The sequence below is a fragment of the Hylobates moloch genome, unplaced genomic scaffold (assembly GCF_009828535.3).
Source record: "Hylobates moloch isolate HMO894 unplaced genomic scaffold, HMol_V3 SCAFFOLD_21, whole genome shotgun sequence".
Classification (NCBI taxonomy): Eukaryota; Metazoa; Chordata; class Mammalia; order Primates; family Hylobatidae; genus Hylobates; species Hylobates moloch.
In genome coordinates, this window is record NW_026652296.1 from 4,395,661 (window position 1) to 4,413,925 (window position 18,265).

An 18,265-nucleotide genomic window follows, 5' to 3' on the forward strand; every position below is an offset into this window, starting at 1 on the left:
GATACACTCAAATTTGAGAACCACTAGTCTAAGGTGTACTTAATGTTGAACAAAATAGCATGACTGTCAGCAATATGGCAGGCCCAAAGACTAGTGTTTGGGGTTCAGGGAGCTGAGCATCAGGAGGCCTGAATTCTTGTCCTAGTTTGCCTCTGAGAAGGTACATGACCTTATCCTAGTCATCGGACATCCTTTTCTTCCACCCTCTACCCCATCTGCCCTATAACCTAGGTAAGTTTCCCAAGCTTCAGTTATTCAGAGACGACCTTTACAACCCTTACAAGTTATACTCTTTCCACCTTCCTCTTAACTTCTACTGGCTTCATTCCTTTTCTTTAAATGGACCCATTGTTTTTACTTACATTAATTTAAAGGAAACCATGAAAAATGGTAAATAGAAAACTACTGTCATTTACCACAAATAGAAGGAAACCAATAAAAATAAGCACAATGATAACATCTTTGACTTTTTTTTTTTAAAAAAGGAAGAACATCAAGTGTAAAAGAGGTGTTGAAGATATATAAGCCCCAAATCAAGATTTCCTGTTGTAATCAGAAACATTAAATCAGAATGTCAAAGAGGAACTGAGTCAGTCCTATTTAGCCCTGTCAGTACCACCCACAACAAGCCTGGAGTCATTTCAGTAATGGTTAATGCTTCACTTTCATTCCCTGGGGTTTGTTCATTAGACTCAGCGATCTCCAGGACTCTCTTGCTAAAATAAAGGACAAAGAATCACAGAAACGAACTCTCACCCATGTGGGTCATGGCTGTAATGTTGACCTATCCATAGCGTGATGAGACGAATGTAGCAATAGAGCGTAGGAATCAGAGGCTTTAGAGAGTGAGTGCTGTGGCTCACCATGGTTCCTAAGTCTTTGTTTGCATCTAACCTTTGTTCTAAGATAGGTTTCTCTTTCTCTTCTAAGTTAGGCAATGTCTGAAAAATAAAATCCCTTCAAATTACCAAATCGAGTGGTGTTTTACGCTACGATGCAACTGTTTAAGTTCACTTTAGACTTGAGCATTCTTTCTCATATTTTCTGTTGATGGTTCTGCCTACTGATTCCTTTTCTCAACCAAAGGAGACTTTGGCCACCCAAAGGCTGAATTTTGCCTATCAACATGGCCTGATATAATGACCCACATGGCTTTGTTTAAAGTTATATATATGTGTATGTAAATTTTAAACATCCAAATTTCTAGAACATGTTAAAGCTCCTACACCACCAGGCATTTCGGCAGAACACAAAGGTTGGGGCTGAAAGCATCAAATTATCTCCTTGACACAGCCCCCAAGTGACTTCTGGGCCTCTTAAGGCTCACAATCCCTGAACTGAAGCATCTCGCTCTATAATGTCTGAACTCATCCAGAAAAGTATTTCTTTCTGTCTTTTCTTTTTTTTTTTGTTCTTGAGACAGAGTCTTGCTCTGTGGTCCAGGCTGGAGTGCAGTGGTGCAGTCTCAGCTCACTGCAACCTCTGCCTCCTGGGTTCAAGTGATTCTCCTGCCTCAGCCTCCTGAGTAGCTGGAATTACAGGCGCACACCACCACGCCCGGCTAATTTTTGTATTTTTAGTAGAGATGGGGTTTCACCATGTTGGCCAGGCTGGTCTCAAACTCCTGCCTCAAGGGATCCTCCTGCGTTGGCCTCCCAAAGCGTTGGAATTACAGGCATGAGCCACCACGCCCAGCCTCAGAAAAGTATTTCTAAGAGTAGCTAAAGTCTGGAGGCTGATCAGACCATGAGCAATTTGAAAGAATGTTTCTACTTCCTCTTTCGTTGCTAAGAAACACACTGAGAATGACTAAATTTATAACTTTCAAAAATGCAAGGAGACTTGGTGGTGAGGTTTTAAAAATCTACTCAGAAAATAGATTTTTTAAAAATTTAAAAATCCCTTTTAATTCTAATATCATGGTAAACTTGAGCGCCAAAAGTTTTCGGAAGAAATCGAAATCAACTGACCTATCTGCCTCTGCTGACCTATCTTTATCTGACTTGTTAATAAGATTTCATCAAGAATTTTACTTTCATAAATTTCATTTTCTAGAAAACGGAACCAGTGTCTCCCCAAAGCCTATACACTATCAAAAGAGTCTCAGCATCTTAGTAGCCACTACCCCAGGTAACAATTGAAGCCCCTTTTTCGATCACTTGGAACTCTGAACTCACCTGTCCACAGATATTTGCTCTATTTTTCTTTAATAGTTCAGAATAGCGTTCATCTTCCCTTTGCTTAGTGGAAGGGGTACTCTTTTGGTGTGATTCAGTTTCTCTTTGGGGAGGCTGGATGCATTTTTCACACTTAAATTCTGCATTTGGGGTCAACTGCACAGTCTCTTCCTTTTCACAGTTCCGCTTAAAAAGGAGCCTTCCATTGGCAATGACAATGGAGGCAAACCTCTTGATGTCTTCTGGAAGCATCCGTGCCACCATGACAAACCTCTCAAGGTCATCTGGGCTGTTCTGGACATTGTCAGTCACAAGAACTTCCAGAGGCCAATTGCGATTATCCAAGCTTTCCTTTGTTTCAAGCAGGATGCGGTAGGAGTTGGAGATTGTCTGCATCTGGTCCCGAATTCTGTTCTGAAGGTTACTGTCAGTGAGGTTACAGGCAGTCCCATGGACTCCTCGGGCAAAATCCAGAAATTCTCTTACAGATTCTTCTATGTGCTCAGTGGACCTGTGGATTGCATCAATGTTGGCCTCCAGGTAGTCTCGGAATCTCCACTTCCTACTGACAAAGAGCATCAGGCCAGCGACAGAGCTGACCACCTTGTGCTGCAGAGCCCTCACTGTCTCCTTGGCCACATCCAGGTCCAAGGAGAGCTCCTTTGCTGACTCCTCCAAGGATGAGCTGGAGGAGTCGTCGGTGGATGTGGTGGAGCACGAAGAAACGATGCTAGCTCCGCTGTCAGAACTGGAACCTGATAACCTGTCCAGTTCAGGAGATAGGGAAGTTGTCCGTCTGGAGAACCATGAGGAATTATGGCCCGTGGAATTCTCTGACACCTCCTTGGCTTTCGCCAGCTCCTTCCCAGCCTGAGAAACACTCGACATTGCTTTAGGGATGTCGTAAATTTTGGGCTTGGTGTTCTGCTGTTCCACTCGGGGAATCAGAAAGCTTGAAGGAACCTTGTAGCTGACATCTTTATCTAAAGGAAATGTGTCTCTGGGTACAAGAAAGCCATAAGAAGGAATTTCTGGAAGACTGAGTTTTTTCTGCTTGGGCACATTGTTATTCAGCTGTGGAGTGGGGGACCTGCATCTGCCACTTGGAGGACTGTGGAAAGTGGAGCTGGAACTGGGGAGAGCGTGGGGCCTTGATTCTTCTGCAAAGCTGGTGAGAGGCGTGTTTCTGATGCTGGCCTTTCCTGGAGACACTGGAGTGTCATAAATCCATTCCGATTTCTGAGGATTTGGTAATGTGCTGTAGCCGCCTCTTCTTAAGGTAGTCGCTGATATCAGGGGAACACCCTGCCCCTGTGGGAGAACCACACAGAGTTGCCGGGTTAGTAGCTTTCAAAAGAGGGTGCGAGTGCCTTATTTAAATCTCATCTTCACTCCCCCGCTCCTTCAGTGGCTCTCCAATTTCTGTTACCACTCAAGGTCCTTCACAATTCTTTTGAGGCTCATTTCTTTCCACTTCCACCACGCTGACCCCACCTTGTCTGCCACCATCTGCTTACAGGTCCAGCCACCCAAGCTGTTTACTTTCCCCTGAACTTAGAACACTGACTCACGCCACTATACTTCATTTTACCCAAACTGCTTTCTCTGCTCTAAATGCCCTTGCAACCCTTTCTTTTCCATCCACCAAACTCCTGTGCATCCCCCTGACATGGCGAAATGCCAGCTTTCTTGTAAGATGTTCCCTAATGACCTTGGGTGTAAGTGTGTCTGTGGGACACATGTGGTAGAATCCAATTATAAACATAGATTACACAGATTTCAAATAAAGTCCTTTGCCCAATACAGATAAAAGTGTACTGTATCACAGCACGCCCCTGAGGTCTGTCATAATAAGAAGCCATTACATAATCTCGCACTGTGCCAGGCACTATCCCAGGTCCTTTGCAGGATTATCTCACTTAATACTCCCAGCCCATAAAAACAGAAGTTAAATGACTTATCCCAACCACATAATTAGTCCTATTCCTGAACACAAGCACAATGAGAGGTTTTACCTCAAATGCAAAAAGGTCTCTGTTATGAGGAATTTGCATTCTAATTTTTGACCAAGCTAATAACATTTCTTTCTTTTTTTTTTTTTTTAATTTTTGTATTTTATTAGAGACAAGGTTACACCACTTTGGGCAGGCTGGTCTTGAACTCCTGACCTCAAGTGATCTGCCCACTTCAGCCTCCCAAAGTGCTGGGATTATAGGCGCCCGCTACCACGCCCGGCCAATATTTGTATTTTTAGTAGAGACGGGGTTTCGCCATGTTGGCCAGGCTGGTCTTGAACTCCCAACCTCAGGTGATGCACTCGCCTCGGCCTCTCAAAGCGCTGGGATTACAGGCTTCAGCCACCGCGCCTGGCCCCAAGCTAATAACATTTCTGAGAGGATTTTTATGTGTTCATAACACCGCACCTTAGCACCTCTTTATACTTACACTTGCTTGGCTGGCTGGGGGATGGAGTCCTGCCTTCCTGGGGCTGGCTGGTATGTCGTATAACTGCTGCTTCTCTGGCTCCTGGGGAAAGACCACAAAGGCAGACAACTTGAATGTTTCTTTCCTAATGACTACACATCACAAACGCTCCCTATTCCAATGTTTTTTTCCAAAGGAAGACACAAATTCCTGAAGGCTTTTTGGTGCTTTTGGTCATGATGGTCTAATGGTGGAAATCTAGGTGACGTGTCCCCCGCCTTCCTTGTCTGAGGCAGCGCAGGGGACATTACAGTTCTGTTTTTTCCATAACAGGGTATACATTCAACAATGGACTTTGTGCTTTAAAATGAGACTTCTCAGCTGGGTGCGGTGGCTCACGCCTCTAATCCCAGCACTTTGGGAGGCTGAGGCAGGCGGATCACCTGAGGTCAGGAGTTCGAGACCAGCCTGGCCAACATGGAGAACTCTATTAAAAATACAAAATTAGCCTGGCATGGTGGCGCATGCCTGTAATCCAAGCTACTCGGGAGGCTGAGGCAGGAGAATCACTTGAACCTGGGAGGTGGAGCTCGTGGTGAGCCAAGATCGTGCCATTGCACTCCAGCCTGAGCAACAGGAGCGAAACTCCATCTCAAAAAAAAAAAAAGAGAGACTTCGCAACCAAAGGTTGGGGGGGAAACAACAAAGCCTTAACTGCAGTTGCCTAAATTAAAAATGGTAATTTATCTTGAGCTCGTCTTAAAATTAAGCCAGAGGATAAATGAGATTGAGACTTAATATGTCTTCTTTCTTTTTCTCAGTAGAAATTTTCCTGTTTTATCATTCATATTTATTCTGCAAATATTTAACGAATGTGCACTAATGACCAGACACGAAGCTGGATGACACTGTGCACATCACAACAGTAATAAAAACAGGGTGTGAGAGACTCATTTGATAAATGTGCATCTTAGCAACGACCTAAGTGCCAGGCCCTGTGCTTCCTAAAAATCTTTTTTATTTTTTATTTTTATTTATTTATTTTTATCTGTGTAATTAGTTTATTAATTTTTTATTATTATACTTTAAGTTCTAAGGTACATGTGCACAACGTGCAGGTTTGTTACGTATGTATACATCTGCCATGTTGGTGTGCTACACCCATTAACTCGTCATTTACATTAGGTATATCTCCTAATGCTATCCCTCCTCCCCTCTCCCTACCCCATGATAGGCCCCAGTGGGTGATGTTCTCCACCATGTGTCCAAGTGTTCTCATTGTTCAATTCCCGTCTATGAGTGAGAACATGCGTTATTTGGTTTTCTGTCCTTGCGATAGTTTGTGCAGAATGACGGTTTCCAGCTTCATCCATGTCCCTACAAAGGACATGAACTCATCGTTTTATGGCTGCATAGTATTCCATGGTGTATATGTGCCACATTTTCTTAATCCAGTCTATCATTGATGGACATTTGGGTTGGTTCCAAGTCTTTGCTATTGTGAATAGTGCCGCAATAAACATACGTGTGCATGTGTCTTTATAGCAGCATGATTTATAATCCTTTGGGTATATACCCAGTAACGGGATGGCTGGGTCAAATGGTATTTCTAGTTCTAGATCCTTGAGGAATCACCACACTGTCTTCGACAATGGTTGAACTAGTTTACAGTCCCACCAGCAGTGTAAAAGTGTTCCTATTTCTCCACATCCTCTAAGCACCTGTTGTTTCCTAACTTGTTAATGATCGCCATTCTAACTGGGGTGAGATGGTGTCTCATGGTGGTTTTGATTTGCATTTCTCTGATGGCCAGTGATGATGTGTGCTTCCTAAAAATCTGATTGTCACTCCCCTCCTCAAACTCCTTCAGTGGCTTGAGATATATATATATATATATATATGACATATTATATATGTAATATGTACAGTAATTAAAAAACATACATATTAAGATACAAAAAACAGGTTACAAATTGCAAAGCAAGGCAAGAGAGCACCAAAATAGGTTTTGCAAAGAAAGAGAGAAATAGTTGGACATTGGAAGGGGTTTCTTTAGAGGGAGTTGGGCTGTGAGTCTCCTGAGGGCTCTTCTCAGCTGGGAAATGGGATGCAGTGTAGTGGGGGTTGCCTTTCGCTCCCCAAAAGCAAACCATTAAGTGCTCCCATGGGACCATTCAATGACTTGAGTTGTATCCCCTGAGCTTGGGGTCACAGTGGATGGGGGCTGACTCTGGCTTGGGAAAGGTGAAAAGAGAGAGGGTGGCAGCCGTGCTGTGGATGGCCTGTTCTCAGGGTCAGGACCAGGGGGAGGAGAGCAAAGCAGTTGCCTTGGGCACAATATTAAGAGGGCACCAAAAAACTCAGTCATCAAGGTAAATACTATTTAAAATGCAATATTTTAAAAAATCATAATGCAAAAAAATCATGGTGAACAAAATGTCACACTTTTACATAAAGACAGGGTCTAGTGGGGCTGGGATTAGGGCGAAGTGAGTGAAGTGAGTCATACAAGTGTGTCTTCATTGATAACCTTTTTTTTTCTTTTTTGAGACGGAGTCTTGCTCTGTTGCCCAGGCTGGAGTGCAGTGGCGCGATCTCGGCTCACTGCAAGCTCTGCCTCCCGGGTTCACGCCATTCTCCTGCCTCAGCCTCCCAAGTAGCTGGACTACAGGCGCCCACCACCATGCTCGGCTAATTTTTTTTAGTAGAGATGGGGTTTCACCGTGTTAGCCAGGATGGTCTCCGTCTCCTGACCTCGTGATCCACCTGCCGCGGCCTCCCAAAGTGCTGGGATTACAGGCGTGAGCCACCACGCCCGACCCATTGATAACTTTTGCACCCAAGGCAAGCGCCTGTGCTCCTGGAGTCTGTCATGGCAAAGGGAGCTTGTGTGTTTGTCATGGACCAGGCATGGCTCACACAAGAGCTGGAGCAAGAGCCAGGGAGGAATGGCTCAGGAAATCTCAGGAGGATGTGGCTGGAAATGACCTGCCTGCCCCAGAGCTAAGGGAGGAGCCAGCAGCCAGAGGAGATGCATTTGTCCACCTGGAGGGACTTGCAGGTAAGAGAGGCTCAGCAAGGAGGTGAGGGGTAGGAGGTGGGGGGCACTTACAGGAATGCCCCAGAAGAGAAAGAATCAGCTTGCCACACTGGCCACTGCTATTAGCACCCCTGCCAACAGAACCAGGTGAGCAGGACCTTTCTCCCTGCCTGCCTCTTGGAGCCCTGCAGGAGTCTGAGACCACACAGTGAGTAAGAAAGGGTAGAAACCTGAGATGGGTGAACCAGCAGAGAACTTAGCCAGTCCCTGGAGCCCAGCCCAGCAGGCAGGCCCAAGCCAGGCAGCAGGAGCTTTAGCTTTAAAGGAACTAGAAAGTTTGATTATTGCCTGGACAATTAAATTCCTCAACTGAGCCTAGCAAGGCTAAAGTGACTTCTTTTTTTTTAATTTTTGATTTTTATTTTATTTTTTCAGACAGAGTCTTGCTCTGTCACCCAGGCTGGAGTACAGTGGTGTGATCTCAGCTCATTGCAACCTCCACCTTCCAGGTTCAAGTGATTCTCCCTCCTCAGCCTCCCTACTAGCTGGGACTGCAGGCGTGAACCACCATGCCCAGCTAATTTTTGTATTTTTAGGAGAGACGGGGTTTCACCATGTTGGCCAGGCTTGTCTCGAACCCCTAGCGTCAAGTGATCCTCCTGCCTTGGCCTCCCAAAGTGCTGGGATTATAGGTGGGAGCTTCCGCCCCTGGCCAAAAGTGACTTATTACCTGTGAGTGACCAGGAAGTCACAGAGCCTGCTTGAAATTTTATTTAGACTGGAACTGTGGTTCTCAATCCTGGCTGCTCAGTACAATCACCTGCGAGCTTTTAAAAATCCTGATGTTTGGGCCCCATCTAGACCTGATTCAACAGTCTCTGGGGTTGGCGCACAGGCACCAGATGGCTAAAGCTCTCAGATGCTTTTGCATACAACGAAGGTTGGGAGCTACTGATCCCAGCGGTAGGTGGGTGGGGAGAACGCCACCACAGAGCATTTGAGTGGGCTAAGAAGGGGGCGAAGCTATTTTTTGATCACATGAAGCATGTCTTAGAAATGTGATGTTCCACTTATATACAAACAAGTTAAAAAAAAAAACAACTAAAATTTCTTCCCCCAGAGATAATCAATGTTAAGATAATCAATGATAACCCATGTTAAGACTGTGGTGCCTATCCTTCAAACTATCATTTTAAAAAAATGTGTGTGTGTGTGTGTGTACACACATACATACATTAAATATCTATTATAAATAATGGCTGGGCATGGTGGCTTATGCCCATAATCCCAGTACTTTGGGAGGCTGAGATAGGAGGATTGCTTGAGGCCAGGAGTTCAAGACCAGCCTGGTCAACATAGCAAGACCCCATCTCAAAAATAAAAAGAAAAAATCTATTATAAATGAAAAGTAAAAATTTCAAAATATTCAGAACTCAAGTAGTCATAATGTTTCCTGGAACAGGACTGGACTCCATGGGTAAAAAGGAGGTTATGAAGTTGGCCTCTGAGTGGTGATGTGTATTCTGGAGGCTGAGCCCCTGGCCCCCATGGTAATGCTGAAATGCAATGTGGGCGTGATGCCAGGAACCCCAGACTCTGGGCGCAGAGGTCTGGATGATGCGGGGCACCTGAACAAGGCTCACCTTCAGGACCACGGGGCCCCGGTGCTGGGTAGGCACGTCATACACCTGGGAAGGCAGAGTCGGCAGTGAGGCCCGGGCAGGTCTGGGAAGCGTGAGGATGGCCTTGGAGAGAAAGGAGGAGAGCAGAGGAAAAGGAAATGTCACTCTGATGATCACAATCAGGCTCAAAGTTATCTCTCCAAAAGCAGAGACAGCTGGGTGGACACTGCTGAGGGGGTTGCCTGGCACCCCCGATGGCAGGCTCTTCACTCTCAAGACAGCAGGGTACGGGTGGGAGGCTCCCTGGTGGAGGCAGCCTTCCTCGCAGGTGGTCCATGATGTCTTGTATCTGCCTCACCTGGGAAGTTCGCCTGAAGCAGGTTAACATGCAGATTCTTGGGCCCACGCGGGTTGGACGGAGTCTCTGGGTGTTGAGCAGGGGCTGGAACCTGCAGTGTTAACAAGCTTGCCAGGGGATTCTGATGTTCTCTAGGGACCAGGAGGCTGTGACTCTGATACTGGGCTATTCATCTACATTCATCTAGCTAGGCTGAGACTGGAGATATGCACGCAATAGGCAGAGGGGACTTTAAGAATGTAAGGTGGAGGAACCAACAAGGTCTGGGAGGAAACTGAGGCCTGAGAGCTGTCTAAGGACTCGTCACCTGGGCTGAGGCAGGGAAGCAGGAGGTGACCAGATGAGCTGCAGCTGGCAGCTTTTGCTGGCAGCAGTGAGAGGCAGAAGAGAATCTGGCAATGTGAAAGTGATGTAGAGGAGTGAGGGAGGGTAGGAGGGAGAGATGGAGTGGGAAAGGTTAACAGAGAGCAGGTCAGTGAAGGAGTTGGAATTTTATCCTACAAAGGATGGGACTGACCATCCAATTTATATATATATACTTTTTTTTTTTTTTTTGAGATGGAGTTTCACTCCTGTTGCCCAGGCTGGAGTGCAATGGCGCAATCTCGGCTCACTGCAACCTCTGCCTCCTGGGTTCAAGTGATTCTCCTGCCTCAGCCTCCCGAGTAGCTGGGACTACAGGCACGTGCCACCACGCCAGGCTAATTTTGTGTTTTCAGTAGAGACAGGGTTTCGCCATATTGGTCAGGCTGGTCTCGAACTCCCGACCTTAGGTGATCCACCCGCCTTGGCCTCCCAAAGTGCTGGGATTACAGGCGTGAGCCACCGCACCCGGCCCCAATTTACATTTTATTGAGAGCACTTGGCCAGTTATTGCTCAAGCCACTTTGGGAAACCTGGTCTCAGCCATGGAACCTGGGTCTGTGAATGGGAACTTCAGATTCAAGTTAATCCTCCAGAGCTCAATGATGTCGGCTCAATGGTGGATATGACACTGGGTGCCACAGAGCAGCTTCCGAACCCAGCCAGGGATCCGAGTCCCCTGGGGAACTTTAAAATAATACAGCTGCCAAGGCTCCCACCCAGACCTCCTGAACTAGAACGTCTCTAGGAGGGGCCTAGGAATGCGTGAATTTTTCTAGAGTAGAAGATGCTGTCTACCACGGGCTTAAAGTCTAAGAGGGAAATGAGGTCTGAGCATAGGCTGGGCACAGGCTGGGAAGTGAGACAGGGCCTGGAGGAGAGGACAGGGTGAAGCTCCGGAGTCCAGGACAGGGAGAATGTACTTCCCGCCGGGGGCCCAAGGAGCTGTTGCTAAGTAGGGGACTTTCCAAGTTGGCTCAGGGGGTGGTTAGGGTTTCAGTGTGCAGAGCTGAGGGAGCGGAATGCAGGCGGAGGAGCAGTTTCTGAGGACTGGGTCAGGGTCCCTCTATTCATCATGGTGTCCCCAGGATGCAGCACTGGGAATGTACGTGCTAGATTTATCTGTTTTTGGTGAGTGGATGTGTACAGCTTGGATGGTAAACATTAGCACACTGTAAAAATCCACCCTGCCATTCATCTGGCTAGACTCACAGACACAGATAAAGCAGCTGCAATGCAAACAGGATGACCATTTCTTCCAGGGACACGCTGCAGCTGTCGCATGTCAAAACAGCCCCCTTTGTTGAGTGATGACTGCTTTCTTACTCCCTGAGAAACTTGGTTCCCTAAAATCCTAGGCTCTCGAAGCACAGCTCTCCAAAGTGCTCTCAGTAAGAATGAAACATCCCACTCTCGCCTGGGGGATCTCAGTCATTGACCAAGAAGCAGCCTTGATTCCCAGGCCCTCATGTAGCACTTCAGACAAGGGGTTTCCGGGTCCAGGACTCCCCCTTTATCTCCGCTTCGCGGTTCCCAAGGGGAGAGCGGCCCTCGTCCAGCCTGTACCCTGCCCTGTTGTGCAGAGCCTATCAAGACACAGCTTCGCTTAGATTTCCCCATCCCATCATGACGCTACCTTTTCCTGTTTGTGAGGTGCCTCGTGGTTCCTCTGCTCTGTGATCTTCCTCTTTACACTCAGTAAACCTGACTTTGCTCCTGGTGGTCTCAGGCTGATTGGTCTAGGTGGACAAGCCCATCAGTGGTTTCCCATTGCATTTTGAATGAAATCCAAGCTTCTTTCTTTTTTAGAGATGGAGTCTCGTTCTGTCACACAGGCTAGAGTGCAGTGGTGCCATTTCAGCTCACTGCAACCTCCGCCTCCCGAGTTCAAGCGATTCTCCTGCCTCAGCCTCCCGAGTAGCTGGGATTACAGGTGCCTGCCACCACACCCCGCTACTTTTTTGTATTTTTAGTACCATGTTGGCCATGGTTTTGAACTCCTGACCTCAAGTGATCCACTGCCTCGGCCTCCCAAAGTGGAAGGATTACAGGCGTGAGCCACCGCGCCAGGCCAGAAATCCAAGCTGCTTACCTGGTCTGACAAGCTATGCACCCGCCACACCCAGGGACCTTGAGTGAGTGTCCCGGACCACTGGCTGTCACCTCCATGTCTCCTCCCTCCCAGCTCTCACTTATTTGAACACACCAAGCTTTCTCCCCTGGCAGACCCTTTCCAAATGATGTCCCAAGGCCCATTCCTCCCCATGACTTCAGGCCCATTTTATTCTGATGGCTGACTGTGGGGATCCCCTTTGCCTGTAAGGGCACCTCCACGGAGCAAAGGGACTTTCCTGTATATGACATTTCAGATGGAAGGAAGCCAGCTCAAAAATGCCCAGTGCTTCTTGGAAAACGTAGGCCCAGTATGGCGATCAATTAAGGAACATGTTTGAGAAACACAGTTTCGAAAGGTTTAGGGAGACAGAAGGAAACTCCAGTTCAGGAACTAGTGGATCCAAGAGCAGTTTCACCAGGAAATCTGGCCCTTTTCTCTTGAAATACAAGAGTCCCTTCTGAATTTAAACTGAAGTCAAGTATGTTCTTGATGTGGTGGTTTTTTTTTTTTTTTTTTTAATTAGGCCAGCACACTATATTAAGGAAGTTGGGATAAAAAGTAAAACAAAGCTCAAGATAGTGGTTACCCTAGTGGGGAAGTGACAGAGAGAAGGCACTGGAGGCTTCTGGGATGGTAGTTTTGTTGTTTCGTGGTCTGGATATAAGTTACTGAGCTGTAACTTAGCATCTGTAGGTGAAATTTCAATAAAGTGTTCGTCAGAAAGAATAGCGTCAGCCATAGAGTCAGGTGAAAGAAGATCAAGGAATAAGGGCTGTGTTTTTGGGGGTGATGGAAGTCGTGCTTCATCAGCTGTGTGGCTGCACGAGCAGTTTCACCTCCCTGGGAATTAATGTCCTCCTCTGTAAAATGCAGAGTTGTTCTAATCTAAAGATATGCAGAGATGGCACCCAGCTATAGAGATGTCTGATTCTGACACATAGACGCCTCTCTTAGGACAACTTGAGAAAAATGACATGTTTCCACCTTCTCGGATGTTAATTTGTGGCCACTCTTAGTCCACAGACTGTCAACACAGATATAAAAAGGAGTCCGTGAAATGCCTCACAAAGGCTGTGTTCCAAGCCTGTGAAGTTGCTATGGGAAAACAATTCAAAACCAGTGGTTCAGAGTTGCCTTGTCTAGCAACAGCCACTTCCATTTGGAATGTATTTTCTGGGCGGATTTAGCCTCAGGGTTAACGGCTAAATGACACAAGCAGGGAGGAGATGCCTGCCTTTTCTGTGGATCAGAAAATCTGTAACTGATTGTTAACTGGTCTTCAAGTTCTTCTAGCTCCTTCCTTCTCAGAGTAGAGGAAGAAGAGAAGTATTTAGAAAAACCAAAAGGTACAACTGAAGGTGACTTTAGAAAAGATGGGGTCCAACCTTCTCTCAATACAGAGGAGGAGGGAGAAACACAGAGGGTGTCGGGAGGTCCCCAATCACCCAGTGCAACATTGGCTGCCCCAGAAGCCAAATGAGATGGCATTCCTGACTTGTAAGCCACAGACCACGTCTCTTGCTAAGAGACTCCAAGCACAGAGAAGGCAAGAAATTCAAAATTATTATTATTTTTTGAGACGGAGTTTTCCTCTTGTCACCCAGGCTGGAGTGCAGTGGCGTGATCTCGGCTCACTGCAACTTCCACTTCCTGGGTTCAAGCGATTCTCCTGCCTCAGCCTCCTGAGTAGTTGGGACTACAGGTGCACACCACCACACATGGCTAATTTTTGTGTTTTTAGTAGAGACAGGGTTTCACTACGTTGGCCAGGCTGGTCTCAAACTCCTGACCTCAGGTGATCCACCCGCCTTGGCCTCCCAAATTGCTGGGATTACAGGTATGAGCCACCGCACCCAGCCAATAAATTAAAACAATTTTTAAGTAAATAGGCTGGGCACAGTGGCTCACGCCTGTAATCCCAGCACTTTGGGAGGCCGAGGTGGGCAGATCACCTGAGGTCAGGAGTTCGAGACCAGCCTGGCCAACATGGCAAAACCCTGTCACTACTAAAAATACAAAAAAAAATTAGCCAGGCGTGGTGGTGGGAGCCTGTGTTCCCAGCTACTTGGGAGGCTGAGGCAGGAGAATCTCTTGAACCTAGGAGGCAGAGGTTGCAGCGAGCCGAGGTCATGCCACTGCACTCCAGCCTGGGTGAAAGACCGAGACTCTGTCTCCAAAAAAAAAAAAATTTTTTTTAAGTAAGTAACTAGGAAGGGAGGGAAGGAAGGGAGCAAGCTTGTAGGTAAGGCAGACATGGAGAGAACTCAAGGAAGGAAAACAAGGCAGGAAATTCCCCCAGGGGGTTTTACTATGGCCACCTCAAGAACTCTGCTCAGTGGTTAAAGGGACCCCCCCTGAATTTCCTTGTGGTTTCTGTTGTTTGCCACAGCCTGCACAAGCAAGGGCTCAAATGGTTGATGTACGTAACATCAAGGGCAAATCTCATTGCTAATGCCCTGATCATTTTTCAAAGTTAAGTTTCAATAGTAAACTCATCTTTCCTTTCACACGGATGTCAATCTAGCGGTTGATAGTGGACTCCACGTTTTTGAAACCTTATGTTGTGTTTGGTCAATTTCATTCATGCAACAGCTATTTACTAAGTACCTTGTAGGAGCCTGTCACTGTATTGAGTGGCATGAGCAGGGAGGAGGTGCCAGCCTTTTCTGTGGATCAGAAAACTTAACTGATTGTTAAGTGGTCTTCGAGGGTCCTCTGGTCAACCAACAGAGGACAGCGCATCTGTTTTCCTTTCAGGGAGAGGAAGGAATTGCTATTGATTTTTTGTTTTTTCTTTTCATGGCTTTGGAAGAAATTCAAATTAACTTCAGCTAATGTCACTTGTTCTTAGAAGAAACCTCAGCAAAGCCCTGCTCCGAGTCAGCTGCTCAGACAGCAGCTGGGCATGCCAGGCCTAGATCGGGGCCAGTTGTTCCAGAAAAGAGAGTTAGTGTCCACCTCATTGACTGCTTCAGAAGGCTCCACCAGCTTCCTCCTGGTGTTTGTAGCGAGTGCCTGTGCTGGCAACTGTTCTATGTAACAACTGTCTGGTTCTATGTCTTGTAGCCCAGGGAGTTAGAAAATGTAAAGTATTCAAAGTCTTCTAAGGAATCACACTTTCCTGTTTGAAGACAACCTTGGAAGCTGGTGTGAAGAAAGCCTGAATGGTGAGTAGCACATTCCTGGGGCCCCCACAGCACATGCCTCAGGGAGAGTGGCCTTTCCCTGCACACAGACCTTGCCAAGACCCTCTGCCAGAGCTGTGGCTGGGTGGTATGTGTCATGGGAGCTGAAAGCAAAGCATCTGATGGCAGGAAATGCCTGCAGTGACTGAGGCCTGTGCACATCTGCTCTACATCTCAACACCTCATGAAGGCCAGGGCTTTGGGGGAAATAGCGCATTCTTTTTCTCCTTCCTTACTTTAATTCCTTTCCTCATTAAAAAAAGTTTTCATTCTGCATTTGTTTTATTATTTTTTAAGACAGGGTCCCAGTCAGTCACCCAGGCTGGAGTGCAGGGGCACCATAATAATAGCTGTCTGCAGCTTCAATCTCCTGGGCTCAAAGGGTCCTGCTGCCACAGCCTCCTGAGTAGCTGGGACTATAGGTGCCTGCCACCACACCTGCCTAATTATTTTTTATTATTATTAGTAAAGATGAGGTCCCACTATGTTGCCCAGGCTAGTCTGAAACTCCTGGGCTCAAGCAATCCTCCTGCCTTGGCCTCCCAAACTGCTGGGATTACAGGGACAAGCCACCAAGCCTAGCCCATTCTACATTTAATGAATGCTCTTTTTCCTCTGTTTTTAAAAATTGATACTTTAGGCCAGGCATGGTGGCTCACACCTGTAATCCCAGCACTTTGGGAGGCTGAAGCAGGAGGATTACTGGAGGCCATGAGTTTAAGGCTGCAGTGAACAGTGATTGCACCACTGCATTCCAGCCTGGGAGACAGAGTGAGACCCAGTCTCAAAAGAACACAATAATTGATATTTTAAAAAATTACAGATGTCATACATGCTCAATATGACATAAAAATCAACTTCCTAATTTGTTTGTCAGATATGTATTGAGCACCTACCCCAGGCCAGGCCTGGTCTCAGGTGCCGAGGACACAGGAGTGAATAAAATACAGGCCCCAGCTTACTGCCCTCTTTCGCTTTCTCTTTAACCAGTTCCCCTTCCTTGGGGTAACTATCCCTGGAGCTTGTTCTTCTCAGTCTCAGTGTGAGAGCACACATGCATACACACACTCATATACAGAACTCCTTTTTAGAGTTTTTTGTTTGTTTGTTTGTTTGTTTTTGAGATGGAGTTTCAGGCTGGAGCGCAATGGGACAATCTCAGCTCAGTGCAACCTCCCCCTCCCAGGTACAAGTGATTCTCCTGCCTCAGTCTCCTGAGTAGCTGGAATTACAGGTGCCCGCCACCATGCTCAGCTAATTTTTTGTATTTTAATAGAGACAGAGTTTCACTATGTTGGCCAGGCTGGTCTCGAACTCCTGATCTTGTGATCTGCCCGCCTTGGCCTCCCAAAGTGCTGGGATTACAGGAATGAGCCATTGTGCCCTGCCTCTTTTTTGAGTTTATATCTGTTTGGTTTTTGTTTAAATAGATCTTTCTTCCCTCTTATAAATGCCTCATCTTTTTTTTTTTTTTTTAACAACTGCACAGCAGCTTACTGTGGTGATATGCCAAGTTATGTATAACTAATCCAACTGTTTAGGCCTCTTTGAGTTTTAGGCCTCTTTGAGTTTTCTATGCCATAATGGCTACAGCCTCCTCATCCAGACATATATTTGCCTGCTTGTATATTTCCATAGCAGTTCTAGAAATAAAATTTCTGCATTGAAGGGGATATACTTTTTTTTTTTTTTTGAGACAGGTTCTCACTGTCATTGAGGCTGGAGCACAGTGGCAAAATCATAGCTCACTGCAGCCTCAACCTCCTGGGCTCAACCGATCCCCCTGCATCAGCCTCCCATAAGTAGTTGGGACTACACGTGTGTGCTACTATGCAGGCTAATTTTTAAATTTTGGTAGAGACAGGGTCTCACTATGTTGCCCAGGCTGGTCCCGAACTCTGAGTTCAAATGATCCTCCTGTCTCGCCCTCCCAAAGTACTGGGAATATAGATAGGTGGAAGCCACCGTGCCTGGCCTGGAATATACATTTTAAATGTGATGTGTAACTTCTTGCCTCTGAACCCATGGAAACCCCACCCTGCCATTTGTCACTGGGAGTCCTGCTGATCCTTCATCCTGTGAAAAGGCTGCCATGAACATCCTCAGTGCCTTCCCACACAGCTCAGCGAAGCGTTCCATTTCCCGCAGAGTGTGCCCAGCCTTGGAGAGCTGGGGAATCACAGCGGCACCAAGGGTGTCAACGACAAGGGTGTGGAGGCCGCTGAGTTCTCCATCCCAACCTGGCACACAAGCTCCCTGAGCATGATCGCCAGCAATCTGGGCTCCAATTTTGCGTGTTTGATCTGAAGGACACCCATGACTCAGGAGGTAGTTAGGCCCCTGGGTGTTTTCATACCTCTCAACCCATGTCTAGTAGGTGGAAGTATGCGTACCTGTTTTGGAAAGCTGAGAGTCTTTTCACAGATGATTCTGGCACTGGTGGGAGGGTCGGGGAATTCATAGACTTGGGCAGTAGGGGTCTGGGGCCTCTCCACCCAACTCCTCATCTGCTCATAAATGGAGCCTGGAGTGGGAGGGCGGGGTACAGTGGGCACCTGATAGGTCTCCTCTGAGCTGGCAGGAGCTTCTTCCAGGCCTCTCAGGAATGGGGGGCACGGCCTGTCTGCAGCGACCTCCGTGAGGATTTGGAGGCGGTTGGCAGGGGCCAGGCCTTGCCTCCCGTGGAGCAAACACTTCCACCAACCCTCGCTTTCTGGCACATGTTGCTCCAGAATGGTCAGGATGTCCCCTCTGCTGAAAGCCAGCTCGTCGGAGCAGTCAGGGCAGTTGTCATAAAGTGCCCTGGCCAGGAGCGCCTGGGGGTGGAGAGGGGAGAAGAGAATTTGCTGTTAGCACCATGGCCAGTGACCGCTACACCAATCCCACTCTCTTAGAAAGCTTCAAGCAAATTCATAATGCCCTTTCATTTCATTTCTTCCACCCCAGAGGCTCTTGTCCCTGCTCTTTGCCTGATTTGTTC

General features: G+C 47.1%; 1 protein-coding gene across 2 annotated transcripts in view; it reads right to left on the minus strand.

Moving 5' to 3' along the window:
* The window catches only part of CASS4 (Cas scaffold protein family member 4), a 47,986-nt gene that overhangs the window by 4,767 nt on the left and 24,954 nt on the right, over positions 1-18,265 (minus strand). Inside the window, exons 2-5 of one of the 2 annotated variants that reach the window (XM_032143327.1) lie at positions 17,841-18,101; positions 9,285-9,386; positions 4,623-4,703; positions 2,178-3,488 (exon numbers count right to left, since the gene is read on the minus strand). In XM_032143327.1, coding sequence (XP_031999218.1) covers positions 2,178-3,488; positions 4,623-4,703; positions 9,285-9,386; positions 17,841-18,101 — 1,755 coding nt within the window. Of the gene's footprint in view, positions 1-2,177; positions 3,489-4,622; positions 4,704-9,284; positions 9,387-17,678; positions 18,102-18,265 lie in introns of both variants that reach the window. The other variant, XM_032143325.2, reaches the window with a different exon arrangement.